Below are 19,161 nucleotides of genomic sequence, written 5' to 3'. Positions count from 1 at the left end.
GTTCCTCCACCGGTGCGACCCAGTGTGGGTTGCCAGTCGCACGTTGACGTTAAGCGACTCTCGGAGGTGGTTGTGGACGTTCAGTGTGTCACTGGGAAGACGTTCAACAACCAGCAGAGGTGACTTGTTGTGTCGCAGTGCGGCAACCTCAGCAACCCGATAAGGGGTTGTCTGCACAACCCAGACAGTCTAGACAGTTTCGGGTTGTCGCTGTACTTCCTCGCTTCCCCATGGTTGACAATTCACAGACTGTGCAGCAGTACCATGATCTTGTGTCCGGCTCCGTCACGCATCCACCAGTGCGACCGGATTCAGCGAGTCAGACGTTGCCCACTCCGTTGCCGTTTCCTCATCAGTTTCGGATGAGGAACCCTCTGATGAGGACATGGCTGAACAAGACGATCAACCCCCAGCCCTGCTATCCATCCAGAAGATGCTGAAGAAGGAACACGGCCCTGTCAGGCTGTGGATGAGTCTGGTTAGGACACTGTCATCTGTGGTTCAATTGGTGTCACTTGGAAGACTACACTTCCGTCCTCTTCGGTTTCATCTAGCTCTTCACTGGAAAAGGACAAGACGCTAGAAGCGGTCTCGATCCCGGTTTCCGGAAAGATAAGTCTGGTCTGACTTGATGAAAGGACTTTATCAACCTTTTATAGGGTTTTTCCCCTGACTGTTCAGACTACCAACCACGTTCTCTTCTCAGACGCATCGGACGTAGGCTGGGGTGCGACCTTAGGCGGTAGGGAATGCTCGGGATTATGGAACTCGAGTCAAAGGACAATGCATTTCAACTGCAAGAAGCTTCTGGCAGTACGTCTGACCTGGAAAAGCTTCAGGTCTCTCCTTCAAGGCAAAGTAGTGGAGGTGAACACGGACAACTCCCTGCTTTGATGTACATCTCCTAACAAGGAGGGACCTACTCTCTGACATGGTACGAGTTCGCAAGTGACCTCCTCACCTGTTCAACAGGTCTAGACTTTTCGCTAGTAACAAGTTTCTTCCAAGGCAACTTGAATGTCTTAGCAGATTGTCTCAGTAGGAAGGGACAATAATTCCTCCATATTGAACCCTCCACAAGGATGTATGCAAGAGACTTTGGGTCACCTGGGGCCAGCCAACCATAGATCTCTTCGCAGCCTCGATGTCCAGGAGGCTCTCAATACTTTGCTCACCTATCCCGTACCCAGCAGTAGTTCTTTTAGATGCCTTTATACTAGATTGGTCTCATCTAGATCTATATGCATTCCCTCCGTTCTAGATTGTCAACAAGGTACTGCAGAAGTTCGCCTCTCACGAAGGGACAAAGTTAACACTAGTTGCTTCCCTCTGGCCCGCGAGAGAATAACTTACCGAGGTACTTCGATGGCTAGTAGACGTTCCCAGAACTCTTCCCCTAAGGGTGGACCTGCTACGTCTGCCACGCGTAAGAAGGTACTCCAAGGCCTCCACGCTCTTCGTCTCACTGCCTTCAGAGTATCGAAAGACTCTCGAGAACTAGAGGTTTTTCGAAGGAGGCAACCAGAGCGATTGCTAGAGCAAGGAGAACATCCACCCTTAGAGTCTACCAATCGAAGTGGGAAATCTTCCAAAACTGGTGCAAGTCAGTATCTGTATCCTCGACCAGTACCTCTGTAACTCAAATAGCTGACTTCCTCTTATATCTGAGGAAAGAGCGATCTCTTTCAGCTCCCACTATCAAGGGTTACAGAAGCATGTTGGCATCAGTCTTCCGTCACAGAGGCTTAGATCTTTCCAACAATAAAGATCTACAGGACCTCCTTAAGTCTTTTGAGACCACGAAGGAGCGTCGTTTGGTTACACCTGGTTGGAATTTAGACGTGGTTCTAAGATTCCTTATGTTAGACAGGTTCGAACCACTTCAATCAGCCTCCCTGAAAGATCTCACCTTTAAGACTCTTTTCCTGATATGCTTAACCACAGCTAAAAGAGTCAGTGAGATTCATGCCTTCAGCAAGAACATCGGATTCTCATCCGAAACAGCTACATGTTCTACATCTTGGTTTTCTAGCCAAACACGAGCTACCTTCTCGGCCTTGACCAATATCGTTCGATATTCCAAACTTATCGTATGGTTGGAAATGAACTAGAAAGAGTATTATGTCCTGTAAGAGCTCTTAAGTTATATTTTAAAACCTTTACGAGGCCCGTCTGAAGCTTTATGGTGTTCAGTTAAGAATTCATCTTTGCCTATGTCAGAGAATTCTTTATCCCTTTTTTTTTTCTTTATCAGACTGTTAATACGAGAAGCTCATTCCCTTCTGAATGAGGAAGACCAAGCTTGGCTGAAGGTAAGGACACACGAAGTTAGAACTGTCACAACTTCCGTGACCTTTAACCAAAATAGATCTCTGCAAAATATATTCGACGCAACCTATTGGAAAAGCAAATCAGTGTTCGCGTCTTTTATCTTAAGAATGTCCAGTCTCTTTACGAGAATTGCTACACTCTGGGACCATTCGTAGCAACGAGTGCAGTAGTGGTGGGGGCTCCACCACTACAATTCCCTAATTCCAGAACCTTTTTAATCTTTCTCTTGAAATATTTTTGGGTTGTCCGGAAGGCTAAGAAGCCTTTCGCATCCTACTTGATTTGGCGGGTGGTCAAAATCATTTCTTGAGAAGCGCCTAGATTAGAGGTTTTGATGAGGACCTTTAGTATGGGTTGCAACCCTTCATACTTCAGCTCCTAGGAGTCGCTCAGCATCCTAAGAGGATCGCTAGGCTCAGTAAGGAAGACGTACTTAAAAAGGCAGAGTAATGGTTCAAGTCGACTTCCTTACCAGGTACTTATTTATTTTATGTTTGTTATTTTGAATAACTGCTAAAATGAAACTCGGGATACTTAGCTTCTAATGTTAACATGTATGCTGGTCTCCACCCACCACCCTGGGTGTGAATCAGCTACATGATCATCGGGTAAGATTAATATTGAAAAATGTTATTTTCCTTAGTAAAATAAATTTTTGAATATACTTACCCGATGATCATGAATTTAAGGACCCTCCCTTCCTCCCCATAGAGAACCAGTGGACCGAGGAGAAAATTGAGTTCTTGTTGACAAGAAGTACTTGAGTACCTGCTCACAGATGGCGCTGTTGTGTACACCCCCACCTGTATAGCGATCGCTGGCGTATCCCGACCTTAGATTTCTGTCGGGCAACAGAGTTGACAGCTACATGATCATCGGGTAAGTATATTCAAAAATTTATTTTACTAAGGAAAATAACATTTTTCAGGCATCCTGACATCTTAGGTAATTGACGCCGACTTAATTTGTAAATTCTCGGAAGATCACCGAGTCGTCTTTTAATCGTCCAGTTGCCCCCCTAACCTGACTTCTGAAGTCAGGTCTGGTGATATTAGTACCCCTCTCAGTAAGGGTCCTAATGGGACACAGTGCCTTACAGATTTTAGTTACTCTCTTAGAATCTCAAATTCTTTACAGTATTCGCTTCAGACTCTTCTGCTGCCCAACCCTCCCATTCCTCCATTCCTAGTTGCTCTTTTAAACAACTAGATTGTGAGGTAGAAGACTTAGTTGGATGTCTGCATCCTAATATCCCTCACTCGCTAAAGTTAGTGCTCAAAGGCAACCTCGTGTTACATACGTGATGGCGTGGCATATCGTATGATTTTCTTAGCACCAAATGTTTCTGATCAAGTTTCAGCTAAAGTTTGTGGGTCGTATCATGTTTTGGATGGCAGAGAGGTTTGTTTGCTTGCAAGCTTAGCCATTATATCACAGTTTAACTTTAGCAGGGTAAATTTAGATGCTTTTACCTTAACTGCAGAAATGAGTCCCTCTGTTTACAAATACAACAGGCTTAACATCAGTTTAAACATAAACATTGCTGGCTACGCTTCATTGAACCTATGGAACACTGTAATAGAAGCTCTCCATTTCTTAACCCTTCCAATAAAGATTTGAGTTTAATACACCAGCGAGATGTTAATAAATTTTAGATTAATTTCGGATGATGATTTACTAATACAGGAAGAAACGTGTAAATTGTCAAATTGGCAACCAAGAGGTTAACCACCACAAGGATATTGCAGAGAGAGAATTGATACAGCTGTATTATAGTTTGCTCATAAACATAATTTTTTTTTTAGAATTGTTTATGATATAACCTAATTCTCTCATACATGATATAAGTAGAAGTGTTTACAGTGTCATTTGTCAGTTGTTATACTAATTCAGTCACGCTTGGTTTTTAAACTGTTTATTTAAAATAGTAATTGTTGAAAACTTTATTTGCTTGGTTAAACCTAATTTAAGTTTTGTGATGTATGATTGCAAAAACCTGAATATAAGACTGCATATGAATCACCAGATAATATTTAAAGTTAAAATGTTAATTACCGGTAATACATACAAACTACAATCAAGAAAAATTGAAGAGGAAAACGTTTACGAATACAATGAACACCGTAATATTTACTATGAAAAGGATCTCTAAATTTTTTTTAATATATTGATTAGAAAAAGGTTATCCAAACTATTTGTTATCTCTTGAGCTCTCTAGGCACAATGATCTACCTAACTATTTTTGATCGAATAAATGTGCTGCTGAAAATGAGAGAATACAAAAAAAAAAAGAAGAAAAAAAAAAAAAACTGAATTATGCATTTAAACATTCTCCCTTTGCATTACACATTTGTGGGTGAAGAGGACTGTTCAACATTCTGGTTCTGGTGAGTGTAGTGGATATCGTGTTGATTTCTACTTTTAGCCTATTTTTGTTTTAGCCTAATGTAATTATTTTCAGTTAAGTGTACGTAATGTTCATATTTATTTTTACTGCTTTTTATGTCTTGCATTAGCCTTTTACTATTATTATCTTGGTAATATTGAGTAATACAGTATTGCATTAACTACAGTATTATCACATCAAGACTACACATATGTTTATTCCAAATAGAAATTACTTTTAGTTGTACATGAATTGAGATGGTGTTTATTTAACTCTACAGTATTTGCAATTGAAGAATAATGAGTGGGGGATAATTCTTTTAAACGTTTATACAAGGGAACGCAGTGGCAATTTTTAGTTATGCGACATTCTAAAGTCTGAGATTCCTAATATGAAATGAAATTATTAACAATATCATTTCAGTTAGTGTCTATAATTATGCTGGATTAAAGGAGTTGCCGACTATCTGATTTCAGAAAGTCGATTTGGTACGTGTAGTAGAGTCCTGGTTATTGACCAATTTGTATTTGCTTGTAATGGGACTGAAAGATAGTAGTAGAATAAAAGGCATGTTTGTATGATGCATATTCTTCGTTTTTATAAATAAGTTACTTTTACAAAGTCGTTGGTCTGGAACATAAAAGTATGTCGGTGCTTTTAAAATTTTGTTAGATACAATTTACTTTCTTGTCCAGTGCCATTATAGTTTGAGATTTTCTGTATATTTTTAGTTACCATTCTCAATTTTTATTAGGTCACTAGCATCACTGTGCATGGGAGCTGAAGAAATATCTGCTGCTTTAGACACACCCTTGGACAGTAGGATAACGAAGCCACCTTTTATGCCCCCGTATTTGGAGAAGATGGTACTCTTAGGATCTGGATTAAGTCCGGCCCAGTCCAAGAATTTAGAACAGTTTTCCAAGATGATGAGGGCCCGCTTAATTTCAGAATTCCGGTAAAACTTTCATGATGGAGTCTTGTTTGCATAAGTGAAGAATTAGTAGTTTTAGATATTTTACTTATGTAGGGTTTTGTAGATTTCAAATGCTTTTAAAAATGTATTGTGGATGAATGAGGTAGTATTATTGAATAGCATTAATCAGTGTGACCAATGCTTTACTTATAATGCTGCCTGAAAGTATGTACTGTTAGCTGAGAATAGAATCATCACTTAAAGAAGGAAGCAATTATTTCTATTAAACTCAATTGAGGTTCATATAGCTTTATCCTCAAAAGCTTCACTTGCGTAGATAAAGCTGTATGAACGTCAGGTGAAAAAAGAAATAATAAATTCTATTATTAAAATTCTATTTCTAAATGGTAGCTGTTAGTTATAATGTCACAATTTTTCATATTGGCTTGTACTCTACTATGTTGTGGATGAGTGTGGTATAGTTCTGTGTAATTATTAAAACTTATAAGGTTAATTGCATTATGCTATGTGTACTCTCTTGATTGTTAATCCCTTTAGTTTCTGTACCCCTAACCACAGTACTGCCAAATTTCATTAATCCAAATCCCAAAGTATTGCTTATTACTTGCTCAGCAGATCATGAACATCCACATTAAACGTAGAAGCCACACTCTGTGTTGTTGTCACTCAAGCCACCTAGACACTTGCACGATTTTCGTTTCCGCAATGCATCGTATCGGTGATTAAAGTCTTTAGGTGGATTATGTGAAGGGGGTGGCATTAGGTTAATAGAATTTTGAAATGTTTCAAAATAAGCTGACAAAAATGTTCTTGAATGTTTGTACCCTTTGCTTGTCACATGCATGAACCATGCGTGAGTACTGTGCGAGCTCTGTGCAAACATTGCTGATGGTGAGTGACAATGCATGTCGATATTTAACTTGACCAATGCGTAAACAAGTACAGTAGTGCCATTGTATCTCAATACCGACAAATACGGCCAATTTTGACCCAACTTTGCGTACACAGTGCATAACTTATGCATGTACAGTGCAACAAGGCAAAAAACAATGCTCTCTGCACATATTAATGGCATGTCTTTCCAAGATGCATTGTGCAAATTGTGTGGGGGGAAAATCTTGCAAGTGTCAAGGTGACTTTATAGTCACCTATCTATTAAATTTTACTAAAAGTTCTTTAAAGGTCTGTATTCACTATGCATATGTTCCCTATAATCTCTTCCTACGTAGCTGTCCAACTTCTTAAGTTTTATCTAATTCCAATTTCCACTTTTAATTTGTGATACATATTAGTCTATGAATATAGAGTAACTATGTTCTCATTAAACTACATACATACGTACATACATATACCAAGGCACTTCCCCCAATTTTTGGTGGGTAGCCGACCACAAACAATTGAAACAGAAAAGGGGGACCTCTCCTTTCTACGTCCTCCCAGCCTGACAAGAGACTCAACCGAGTTCTGCTGGTGCTGCTATGGGTGCCACAGCCCACCCTCCCCCGTTATCCACCATAGATGAAGCTTCATAGCACTGAATCCCCTATTTTATGATAATAGCATGGCGGTGCCAAATTGCCACACTATTTAGTACCTCAAGTTCTCTTTTCCTTTTACCTATAAAATGGGTAATAATTTTCCTTGCAGTTTTGTTTATGTTTAATACTTTGAAATACTTTTTACCACTGCTTTCTTTTTTCTTACTCACATATTTAATTTTGTATGAGGACAATATTTATGTTTCTTAACTTACCCTTACTCTATTTGTATTTTCTTTTATTTGCAAAAATTAAAAAAATTTTGGGTACTTAAATATTTTGTTATTTCAGATTGAAAGATTGAAAATGAAATTGATATAATTGTTTGAACTACTGAAATAGCATATCATATGCCTGCTTATATGTACAGTATATTATTTCTATTTTTCAATATTAATCTTACCCGATGATCATGTAGCTGTCAACTCCGTTGCCCGACAGAAATCTACGGTCGGGATACGCCAGCGATCGCTATACAGGTGGGGGTGTACACAACAGCGCCATCTGTGGTCAGGTACTCAAGTACTTCTTGTCAACAAGACCTCAATTTTTCCTCTGTCGTGCCGCCGGCAAGACCTACATGGATACGCTGTTGATTTTGGAGTCTTTTGTTCACGAATTGGTGAAGTATTTGCTCTGAAATTTAGCCTTCGCTGTACAGGAAGCTTTATCCTTAGCTTAGCAAGCTTTTGGAATTAATTTGATTCATTGGTTAACGATCTTTGCTATACTTCTAAATTCAAGATGTCTGACCATTCCCAAGTTCCTAAATACAGGCAATGTAGTGTTAGGACTTGTAATAGGCGTCTTCCGAAGGCCTCTGTTGATCCTCACACCGTATGTTCCAATTGTAGGGGAAAATCCTGTCAATTGGAAGATCGATGTGGGGAATGTGCTGGGCTTTCGGAATTCGATTTTAATGAATTCCTCAGATATACACGTAGGTTAGAGAAGGAGAGAGATAGGAGGAGTTCTTCTCGCTCTGTGGATTTTTCCTCTCCCCATGCCCCTCAACCTTTTCCTTCCCCTGTGGTGGTGACTCCCGAACCTGCTACGAGTGCTCAGCCTGCAATGGCTGATATGTTGCGTGCCATTCAGGCTCTCGGTGATAAGGTGGAGTCGTTGGTTAGTGACCGTAATCAGCTCTTGGCAGATGTCAGAGAGCTGAAAGCGAAGAGTGCAGTGGGAAGTGTTAGTGCTAGTGCTGTGCATAGTGTCAGTGTCAGTGTTGCGCATGAGGATACATCTGTGCGTGCCAGTCGTCCTCCCAGTCCGGGACCTCTTGCAAGCTCCCAAGCCCAGGGGAGAAGCAATGTCGAAGGACCAAAGGGTTCGGCAGGCCTTGATCGGCGCACGGATGTATCCTCAGTGGTTGCGGACGCATCTGCTAAGGATCGTCCCTTCCACTCCCAGACGAATGAGCCCTTACATTCCTCGTCTGTGGAAGAGGTTTCCAGGAGGAAACGGTGGACTAAGGTCTCACGACCGCTCAAACGTAAGGTCCCTTCCGAGCTAGTCCAATGGCCCAGGTGTAGCCACTGGGTCAGTTCGGACTCGCCGCAGTCCTCTGATGACTGCACACCTCCCAAGAGAGGTAGAGTGGTCCCTCAACAGGCCTCTGCACCGTCTGATGTTGCTCCAACCACAGTAGACCCTAAGTGGTCCATGCTGCAGACTATGCAGTCTCAGCTTGCGGCTTTTATGCAGGAGTATCATGCAGAGAAGGTTAACACACCTCCTGTTATTCTACAACCCGCAGAGGTTGTGCGCTCTGCAGATACTGCGGCTGCCTGCTCCCACACCCTACCTGTGAGAGCTCCTCCACCGATGCGCAGTCCTCACTGCCAGACGCATGTTCTTGCTGCACCATCTGCTAACATGCGTGAGCTGCCGCATCGGGAGTTGCCGGGTTCCAGCACTATGCGGCATTCTCCTCAGCCCATGCAGCATGCTCTGCAGACCTTACAGCATGCTCCGCATACCATGCAGCATGAGCCTCATACCATGCAGCATGAGCCGCATACCATGCAGCATGAGCCGCATCCCATGCAGCATGAGCCGCATACCATGCAGCATGAGCCGCATGCCTTACAGCATGCTCTGCATACCACACCGCATGCTCCTCAGCCCACCGCAGACCCTCCCACACACCAGCCCTCTGCTTTTGTTGTTGCCAGCTCACAGTCTGTCCAGCAGAGGCATGATGATGGATCCGCAGGTACGCGTGCACCCGTTCTGCAGGATTCAGCCGCTCAGCTTGCTACTATGCCTTTGCCACTCACAACTCACCTTTCGGATGAGGATGTATCGGAGGATGAAGCTGCTCATCTGGATGATCCTCACTCTGATGTTGAAGGACCCAAGTCTTCGCCACCCTCCTTAGACTTTCGCAAGGTCCTTGCTTTGTTCAGAGAACTGTATCCTGAACACTTTGTGTCTGCAACCCCTCGTTCTCCGCCCTCCGAGTTTGCTATGGGCATGCAGTCTGCTGCGCCTGCCTTTACCAAGCTTGTTCTCGCCAGATCATCAAGGAGAGCTTTGAGGGTTATGGGGGACTGGTTGCTTTCCAAGAGGCAACTGGGAAGGACCTCTTTTGTGTTTCTTCCTCCCAAGCTGGCTTCTAAGTCGAGCGTCTGGTATGCCACGGGAGAGGAACCTGGCTTGGGGGTTCCTGCCTCTGCCCAGGCCGACTTCTCAAGTCTGGTTGACTCTCCCCGCAGGTTGGCTATGAGACGTCCGAAGATCTGCTGGTCACTTTCCGATCTTGATCATTTGTTGAAGGGAGTCTTCCGTGCCTTCGAGATTTTCAACTTCCTCGATTGGTGTTTGGGAGCCTTAAGCAGGAAGACTTCCCCTTCTGACAAGGACTCGGCCATGCTGATCATGTCCAGCATGGACAAGGCAATACGGGATGGGTCTGGTGAGCTTGCGGCTTCATATGTATCAGGGGTCCTCAAGAAGAGAGAACATCTGTGCTCCTTCTTATCTGCTGGTATCACTCCTTGCCAGAAGTCAGAGTTGCTGTTTGCTCCTCTCTCCAAGTGTCTGTTTCCGGAGGAGTTGATTAAGGGGATGGCTGCCTCTCTTATCCAGAAGGATACGCATGACCTCATGGCTTCTTCTGCACGTAAGGCTAAACCCTTACCTTCCGTGCCTAGACCCTTCCGCCCTTTAGCAGCTGATACACCTGCTTCTAGGTTCATCCCGCCCTTTCGTGGCAGAGCCTCCAGCAGAGGAGGTACCCGTGCAGACAGTCACAGAGGCAAGTCCAAGAAGGGTTCCAAGTCCGCAAAAGGCAAGTTTTGACTGCCTTCCTCTCCAGACAACAGTAGGAGCCAGACTCAAGACCTTCTGGCAAGCTTGGGAGAGCAGAGGTGCAGACGCTCAGTCTATGAAGTGGCTAAGGGAGGGATACAGAATTCCGTTCTGCCTCAATCCCCCTCTAACTACATCTCCCATCAACCTCTCTCCCAACTACAAGGAGAAGGACAAGAGGCTAGCGTTGCAACAAGAGGTGTCGCTCTTGCTACAAAAGGAAGCAGTGGTCATAGTCCGGGATCATCAATCCCCGGGCTTTTACAACCGTCTCTTCCTTGTAGCCAAGAAGACAGGAGGTTGGAGACCGGTGCTGGACGTCAGTGCTCTCAATGCTTATGTCACCAAGCAGACGTTCACGATGGAGACGACGAAGTCGGTCCTAGCAGCGGTCAGGCAGGAGGACTGGATGGTCTCGTTAGACCTGAAAGACGCATACTTTCACGTCCCCATCCATCCAGACTCCCAACCTTTCCTAAGATTCGTCTTTGGAAAGGTTGTGTACCAGTTCCAAGCCCTGTGCTTTGGCCTAAGCACGGCACCTCTTGTGTTTACGAGACTGATGAGGAATATTGCGAAATTCCTTCACTTGGCAGACATCAGAGCCTCCCTCTATTTAGACGACTGGCTTTTAAGAGCTCCCACAAGTCGTCGTTGTCTGGAGAATCTCAGATGGACTATGGATCTGACCAAGGAACTGGGCCTCCTGGTCAATTTAGAGAAGTCCCAGCTCGTCCCATCCCAGACCATTGTTTACCTGGGTATGGAGATTCAGAGTCGAGCTTTTCGGGCTTTTCCGTCGGCCCCAAGGATCAACCAAGCCCTAGAGTGCATCCTGAGCATGCTGAGAAGGAACCGATGCTCAGTCAGGCAGTGGATGAGTCTAACAGGGACACTTTCATCGCTGGCCATGTTCATTGAGTTAGGGAGACTCCACCTCCGCCCCCTTCAGTATCATCTTGCTGCTCACTGGATAAAGGACATGACGCTAGAGACGGTCTCAGTTCCTGTTTCAGAAGAGATGAGGTCTACTCTAACGTGGTGGAAGAACAGCATTCTTCTCAAGGAAGGTCTTTCGTTAGCTGTTCAGACCCCCGACCACCGTCTCTTCTCGGACGCATCAGACTCGGGCTGGGGTGCGACATTGGACGGACAGGAATGCTCGGGAACATGGAATCAGGAGCAAAGGACACTTCACATCAATTGCAAGGAGTTGTTGGCGGTTCATCTGGCCTTAATAAACTTCAAGTCCCTCCAGCTAAACAAGGTGGTGGAGGTGAACTCCGACAACACCACAGCCTTGGTTTACATCTCCAAGCAGGGGGGGACTCATTCGAGGAAGTTGTTCGAGATCGCAAGGGACCTCCTCATTTGGTCAAAAGATCGAAGGCTCACGCTGGTAACGAGGTTCATTCAGGGCGATATGAATGTCATGGCAGATCGCCTCAGCCGGAAGGGTCAGGTCATCCCCACAGAGTGGACCCTTCACAAGAATGTTTGCAGCAGACTTTGGACCCTGTGGGGTCAGCCAACCATAGATCTGTTCGCTACCTCGATGACCAAGAGGCTCCCATTGTATTGTTCTCCGATTCCAGACCCAGCAGCAGTTCACGTGGATGCCTTTCTGCTGGATTGGTCCCATCTCGACCTGTATGCATTCCCGCCGTTCAAGATTGTCAACAGGGTACTTCAGAAGTTCGCCTCTCACAAAGGGACACGGCTGACGTTGGTTGCTCCCCTCTGGCCCGCGAGAGAATGGTTCACAGAGGTACTGCAATAGCTGGTCGACGTTCCCAGGACTCTCCCTCTAAAAGTGGACCTTCTGCGTCAACCTCACGTAAAGAAGGTACACCCAAACCTCCACGCTCTTCGTCTGACTGCCTTCAGACTATCGAAAGACTCTCAAGAGCTAGAGGCTTTTCGAAGGAGGCAGCCAGAGCGATTGCCAGAGCAAGGAGGACATCCACTCTCAGAGTCTATCAATCTAAATGGGAAGTCTTCCGAAGTTGGTGCAAGGCCAATGCAGTTTCCTCAACCAGTACCACTGTAACCCAAATTGCTGACTTCCTGTTACATCTAAGGAACGTTAGATCCCTATCAGCTCCTACGATCAAGGGTTACAGAAGTATGTTGGCAGCGGTTTTCCGCCACAGAGGCTTGGATCTTTCCACCAACAAAGATCTACAGGACCTCCTTAGGTCTTTTGAGACCTCAAAGGAACGTCGGTTGTCCACTCCAGGCTGGAATCTAGACGTAGTCCTAAGGTTCCTTATGTCATCTAGATTTGAACCGCTCCAATCAGCCTCTTTTAAGGACCTCACATTAAAAACTCTTTTCCTCGTGTGCCTAGCAACAGCTAAAAGAGTAAGTGAGATCCACGCCTTCAGCAGGAACATAGGTTTCACATCTGAAACGGCTACATGTTCCTTGCAGCTCGGTTTTTTGGCTAAAAACGAGCTTCCTTCACGTCCTTGGCCTAAATCGTTCGAGATCCCTAGCCTATCCAACTTGGTGGGTAACGAACTGGAGAGAGTACTTTGCCCAGTTAGAGCTCTTAGGTACTATCTAAAGAGGTCTAAACCCTTACGAGGACAATCGGAAGCCTTATGGTGTGCTGTTAAGAAGCCTTCGCTACCAATGTCTAAGGACGCAGTTTCTTACTACATCAGGCTTCTGATTAGAGAAGCTCATTCTCATCTGAAGGAAGAAGACCTTGCTTTGCTGAAGGTAAGGACACATGAAGTGAGAGCTGTGGCTACTTCAGTGGCCTTCAAACAGAACCGTTCTCTGCAGAGTGTTATGGATGCAACCTATTGGAGAAGCAAGTCAGTGTTCGCATCATTCTACCTCAAAGATGTCCAGTCTCTTTACGAGAACTGCTACACCCTGGGACCATTCGTAGCAGCGAGTGCAGTAGTAGGTGAGGGTTCAGCCACTACATTCCCATAATCCCATAACCTTTTTTAACCTTTCTCTTGAATACTTTTTATTGTTGTTTTTGGGTTGTACGGTCGGCTAAGAAGCCTTCCGCATCCTGGTTGATTTGGCGGGTGGTCAATTCTTTCTTGAGAAGCGCCTAGGTTAGAAGTTGTGATGAGGTCCTGTTGTATGGGTTGCAGCCCTTTATACTTCAGCACCTAAGAGTTGTTCAGCATCCTAAGAGGACCGCTACGCTCAGTAAGGAAGACGTACTTAATAAAGGCAGAGTAATGGTTCAAGTCGACTTCCTTACCAGGTACTTATTTATTTTATATTGTTATTTTGAATAACTAATAAAATGTAATACGGGATACTTAGCTTCTTTGTTAACATGTATGCTGGTCTCCACCCACCACCCTGGGTGTGAATCAGCTACATGATCATCGGGTAAGATTAATATTGAAAAATGTTATTTTCATTAGTAAAATAAATTTTTGAATATACTTACCCGATGATCATGATTTAAAGGACCCGCCCTTCCTCCCCATAGAGAACCAGTGGACCGAGGAGAAAATTGAGGTCTTGTTGACAAGAAGTACTTGAGTACCTGACCACAGATGGCGCTGGCGTATCCCGACCGTAGATTTCTGTCGGGCAACGGAGTTGACAGCTACATGATCATCGGGTAAGTATATTCAAAAATTTATTTTACTAATGAAAATAACATCTTTCTTTCTTTTTTAGTCCAGAAGTTTCACACATCATCCTTAATTGCTCGTCTGACGGAGCTGTTTTGAATAAAACACCTGAGTACTTCATGGGGATTGTTTCGGGCAAATGGATAGTCTCACAAAATTGTAAGTGGATTTTTTTCCCATGCTTTATTATTTTGAGTTTTTATTAACTTCTATATTTATTCTTTTGTGATTGAATGCAGGAAATCCTTCAGGCAGTATCACATTTATTTTTGCTACTGTCTTCCCACACAAGTCATTATAAGGTGACCCTGTGGTCACACACAGTTGGTAAAATCACTTTCTCATACAGAACTCTCTTTACATTCATGCCCAACCCTCTATTTTTTACTACTCCCTTAACTGCCCCCAACACTTTGCATCCTTCATTCATTCGCTGACGTACATCTGCTTCCACTCCACCATTTGCTGCAACAACAGACCCTAAGTACTTAAACTGATCCACCTCCTCAAGTAACTCTCCATTCAACATGACATTCAACCTCGCACCACCTTCCCTTCTCGTACATCTCATAACCTTACTCTTACCCACATTAACTCTCAACTTCCTTCTCTCACACATCCTTCCAAATTCTGTCACTAATCGGCCAAGCTTCTCTTCTGTGTCTGCAACCAGTACAGTATCGTTCGCAAACAACAACTGATTTACCTCCCATTCATGGTCATTCTCGTCTACCAGTTTCAATCCTCGTCCAAGCACTCGAGCATTCACCTCTCTCACCACTCCATCAACATACAAGTTAAACAACCTCGGTGACATCACACATCCCTGTCTCAGTCCCACTCTAACTGGAAACCTATCGCTTACTCCATTTCCTATCCTAACACATGCTTTACTACCTTTGTAGAAACTTTTCACTGCTTGCAACAACCTTCCACCAACTCCAGATTACAAAAAAGAAAAATTTCTTCTGGTTTGAGAGATCTTTTTGTTGTACTTTTATACAGCTGCAGTAGTTGGGTTATGCAAAATTGTTAAATTCTGAATTCCTCACTGATATTGGATAATGAAGGGTTAGGAATTTGAATAGACCAAAAGATGACTTTATTTTGGAATTAAGATGTAAAAGGGAAAGTTACTGTTAAAGTTTATTCTTTACATTTTCCATGTATCAGTGTTTGTTATATTTTAAGTTGTGAAGAATTTGTAAGATAAAAGGCCACAAGTTAGTCTTGAAAAAATTATTTGATGTGTACTGTAGTATAATAATAAGAGATCAGTGCTACCCTATCAGATATTGTACCTAATTAAAGGTTTAGAATATTTTTACATTACGTTAAGGGATATGTGGGAGGGTGGGCTGTGCCACCCTAGCAGTACCAGCCGAACTCGGTTGAGTCCCATGTCAGGCTGGGAGGAACGTAGAGAGGAGACGTCCCCTTTTTTGTTTCATTTGTTTGATGTCGGCTAACCCCCAAAAATTGGGGGAAGTGCCTTAGTATATGTATGTATGTATGTTAAAGGATATCTCCTCCAACATTGCAATAGTTTTAGTCAAAATTAGTATGAGTGTTTTTCATAGTTTTTTCATAATTTTATTTTTTCCTTTGCTGTTGTTATCATTTATAAGTTATTTAACCAGACCAATAAGTAACCAATCTGTAATGTTTATTTTAGGGATGAATGAATGTCTTGCTCAAGGATTAGCTTTGAATCCGGAGCCCTATGAGGTTCGAGGATCCAGCCATGGTTCAGGCGGTAATGCTCCAACGCATGCAAGAATGAATGCAGCCAAAATGGTAAGACACATATATTTGTTTTTTCTGTCATGTTCAATATATGATTATGAAGAAAGTTGATATTCTTGTTCATAATACTGTATAGATTTTTATATGAATACTGTAGTTGTGCACATACTGTAATCTGTTGATTGCACTTCTCAATTTTTTCAGATGCCTCTTAAGTCTTTGTGTATTAATTTAACTTACCCTAGAATATTGAAGATACTCTACAACTACTGTAATTCCATATAATTTTCTTGCCTATAATGACGTTCTTTTAACATTATCATTCAGTTTAAAATTTATCGTCATATTACACCTGAACCCTCAAGGTAACCCAAGAAAAAAAAAAGTCATATTGCAGATGATAATAAAAAAAAAAGTTGGTTAGTTTAGGCTAGTCAAGTAAAGTTGATTATGTTTGTCTTATTTTTGCTTTCCATCACATACCCACCTTCTAAAGTGTTTAGTAATCAGCATGATTACCACAAGGTAAGGTTAATTGATACAAGGGGAATTTCAATAAATAAATTTAATACAGTATATCATTACTTTACTATATACTGTATGTAGTTATCTATTTCCAACCCTCCTCCCTACATTTTTTAGTGATGTCAAGAGACATTTTTAGGATACTGTATATACAAATTTGCAACTTCTCCAATTATATGTTCTTGATAGCATCTGTGGTGTTTTCACCCTTTGGCACCATCTATGGGGTCTACGAGGCATCATGGGAGGGGTGAAGAGAGGGAATCAAATAAATTTATTTTGTAAAGAGGTTGGGAAGCCGGTGGTTTTGTTGATGTCAGCATGATGACTACAAGTATAGATGTGACAACTATTATCAGTAAAGTTCAATTTTTATTACTTTAAAAACATTATAAGGATAGAGGTACTTCCAAGACTTACTTGTTTATCCAAGTAGATTCCTTGAAAAAGTAGTTAATAAACCTCAGAAGTATTTCAGTCATTATTTAATCTATTCTTAAACAGACTAGTACAATTCCTACCCTCATCTAGACAGTCATATTTGTGGGGAGGTTTTCACTCTGGCTGGTTTGGAAATTTTTTAGCTTTAGTGTCTATCTATTGACTATTTTGGGTACTACCTTAGGTAAAAGCTACTTAAAGTATTGTTATTTTCCCTCTTGAGTATCTTGAAAGTTTTTATCAAATGACTTCATAATTAATGTCATTCCTGTTACTAAATCCAGATTTTGATCTCATCCCTCATAAAAAAGTGCTGAAAATTTGTGATGAATTATTATTGAAAAATGATATTTTAATTATAAAATAAATTTTTGAATATACTTACCCGGTGAATATATAGCTGCAACTCTGTTGCTCGACAGACAAAAAACTGTACAAAAAAACTCGCTAGCGATCGCTATACAGGTTGCGGGTGTGCTCATCAGCGCCAACTGTCGGCCAGATACCAAACTCTATGTAAACAAAGACTCAATTTTCTCCTCATCCCACTGCGTCTCTATTGGGGAGGAAGGGAGGGCCGTTTAATTTATATTCACCGGGTAAGTATATTCAAAAATTTATTTTATAATTAAAATATCATTTTTAAATATTTAACTTAGCCGGTGAATATATAGCTGATTCACACCCAGGGTGGTGGGTAGAGACCAGTTAAATATGTTTACATCTTATGAGCTAAGAGTTTTTATTTCATTTTAGAAGTTATCAAAATAACAAAAACAAAATAAATAGGCACCTGGTAAGGAAGTCGACTTAGATGATTACTCTGCCTTATAAGTACGTCTTCCTTACGGAGCCTCGCGATCCTCTTAGGATGCTGACAGACCCCTAGGAGCTGAAGTATCAAGGGCTGCAACCCATACAACAGGACCTCCTCAAACCCCTAATCTGGGCGCTCTCAAGAAATGACTTTGACCACCCGCCAAATCAACCAGGATGCGAAAGGCTTCTTAGCCTTCCGGACAACCCATAAAAAACAACATTTCAAGAGACAGATTAAAAGGATATGGAATTAGGGAATTGTAGTGGTTGAGCCCTCACCCACTACTGCACTCGCTGCTACGAATGGTCCCAGTGTGTAGCAGTTCTCGTAAAGAGACTGGACATCTTTCAAGTAAAATGACGCGAACACTGACTTGCTTCTCCAATAGGTTGCGTCCATTATACTTTGCAGAGATATATTTTGCTTAAAGGCCACGGAAGTTGTTACAGCTCTAACTTCGTGCGTCTTCACCTTAAGCAAAGTTCGGTCTTCCTCACTCAGATGTGAATGAGCTTCTCGTATTAACAATCTGATAAAGTCTGACCAAGCATTCTTTGACATAGGCAAGGATGGTCTCTTAACTGAACACCATAAAGCTTCAGATTGGCCTCGTAAAGGTTTAGTACGCTTTAAATAGAACTTAAGAGCTTTAACAGGGCATAAGACTCTTTCTAGTTCATTGCCTACGATCTCCGATAAGCTCGGAATATCGAAAGATTTAGGCCAAGGCCGAGAAGGCAGCTCATTTTTGGCTAGAAAACCAAGTTGCAGCGAACAAGTGGCTTTTTCCGACGAAAATCCGATGTTCTTGCTGAAGGCATGAATCTCACTGACTCTTTTAGCCGAGGCTAAGCATACCAGGAAAAGAGTCTTAAGAGTGAGATCTTTCAGGGAGGCTGATTGTAACGGCTCCAACCTGTCTGACATGAGGAATCTTAGAACCACGTCTAAATTCCATCCAGGGGTAGCTAAACGACGCTCCTTGGTGGTCTCAAAAGACTTAAGGAGGTCTTGCAGATCTTTATGTTGGAAAGATCTAAGCCTCTATGCCGGAAGACCGATGCCAACATGCTTCTGTAGCCCTTGATAGTGGGAGCTGAAAGGGATCGTCCTTTTCTCAGGTATAAGAGAAAATCAGCTATTTGAGCTACAGAGGTACTGGTCGAGGATACAGAAACTGACTTGCACCAGTCTCGGAAGACTTCCCACTTCGATTGGTAGACTCTAATGGAAGACGCTCTCCTTGCTCTAGCAATCGCACTGGGTGCCTCCTTCGAAAAGCCTCTAGCTCTCGAGAGTCTTTCGATAGTCTGAAGGCAGTCAGACGAAGAGCGTGGAGGCTTTGGAGTACCTTCTTTACGTGTGGCTGACGTAGAAGGTCTACCCTTAGAGGAAGACTTCTGGGAACGTCTACTAACCATCGAAGTATCTCGGTGAACCATTCTCTCGCGGGCCAGAGGGAAGCAACTAACGTCAACCTTGTCCCTTCGTGAGAGGCGAACTTC

The 19,161-nt window shown here is 42.8% G+C and overlaps 1 protein-coding gene across 1 annotated transcript in view; it reads left to right on the top strand.

Annotated features, from left to right (window-relative positions):
- The window catches only part of LOC137647209 (BRCA1-associated RING domain protein 1-like), a 44,602-nt gene that overhangs the window by 16,912 nt on the left and 8,529 nt on the right, over positions 1 to 19,161 (top strand). Inside the window, exons 6-8 of the mRNA XM_068380545.1 lie at positions 5,472 to 5,675; positions 14,171 to 14,283; positions 15,800 to 15,921. Coding sequence (XP_068236646.1) covers positions 5,472 to 5,675; positions 14,171 to 14,283; positions 15,800 to 15,921 — 439 coding nt within the window. The remainder of the gene's footprint in view (positions 1 to 5,471; positions 5,676 to 14,170; positions 14,284 to 15,799; positions 15,922 to 19,161) is intronic.

This window comes from Palaemon carinicauda, chromosome 9 (assembly GCF_036898095.1).
Source record: "Palaemon carinicauda isolate YSFRI2023 chromosome 9, ASM3689809v2, whole genome shotgun sequence".
NCBI lineage: Eukaryota > Metazoa > Arthropoda > Malacostraca > Decapoda > Palaemonidae > Palaemon > Palaemon carinicauda.
This window is presented reverse-complemented; position numbering and strand designations above follow the sequence as displayed.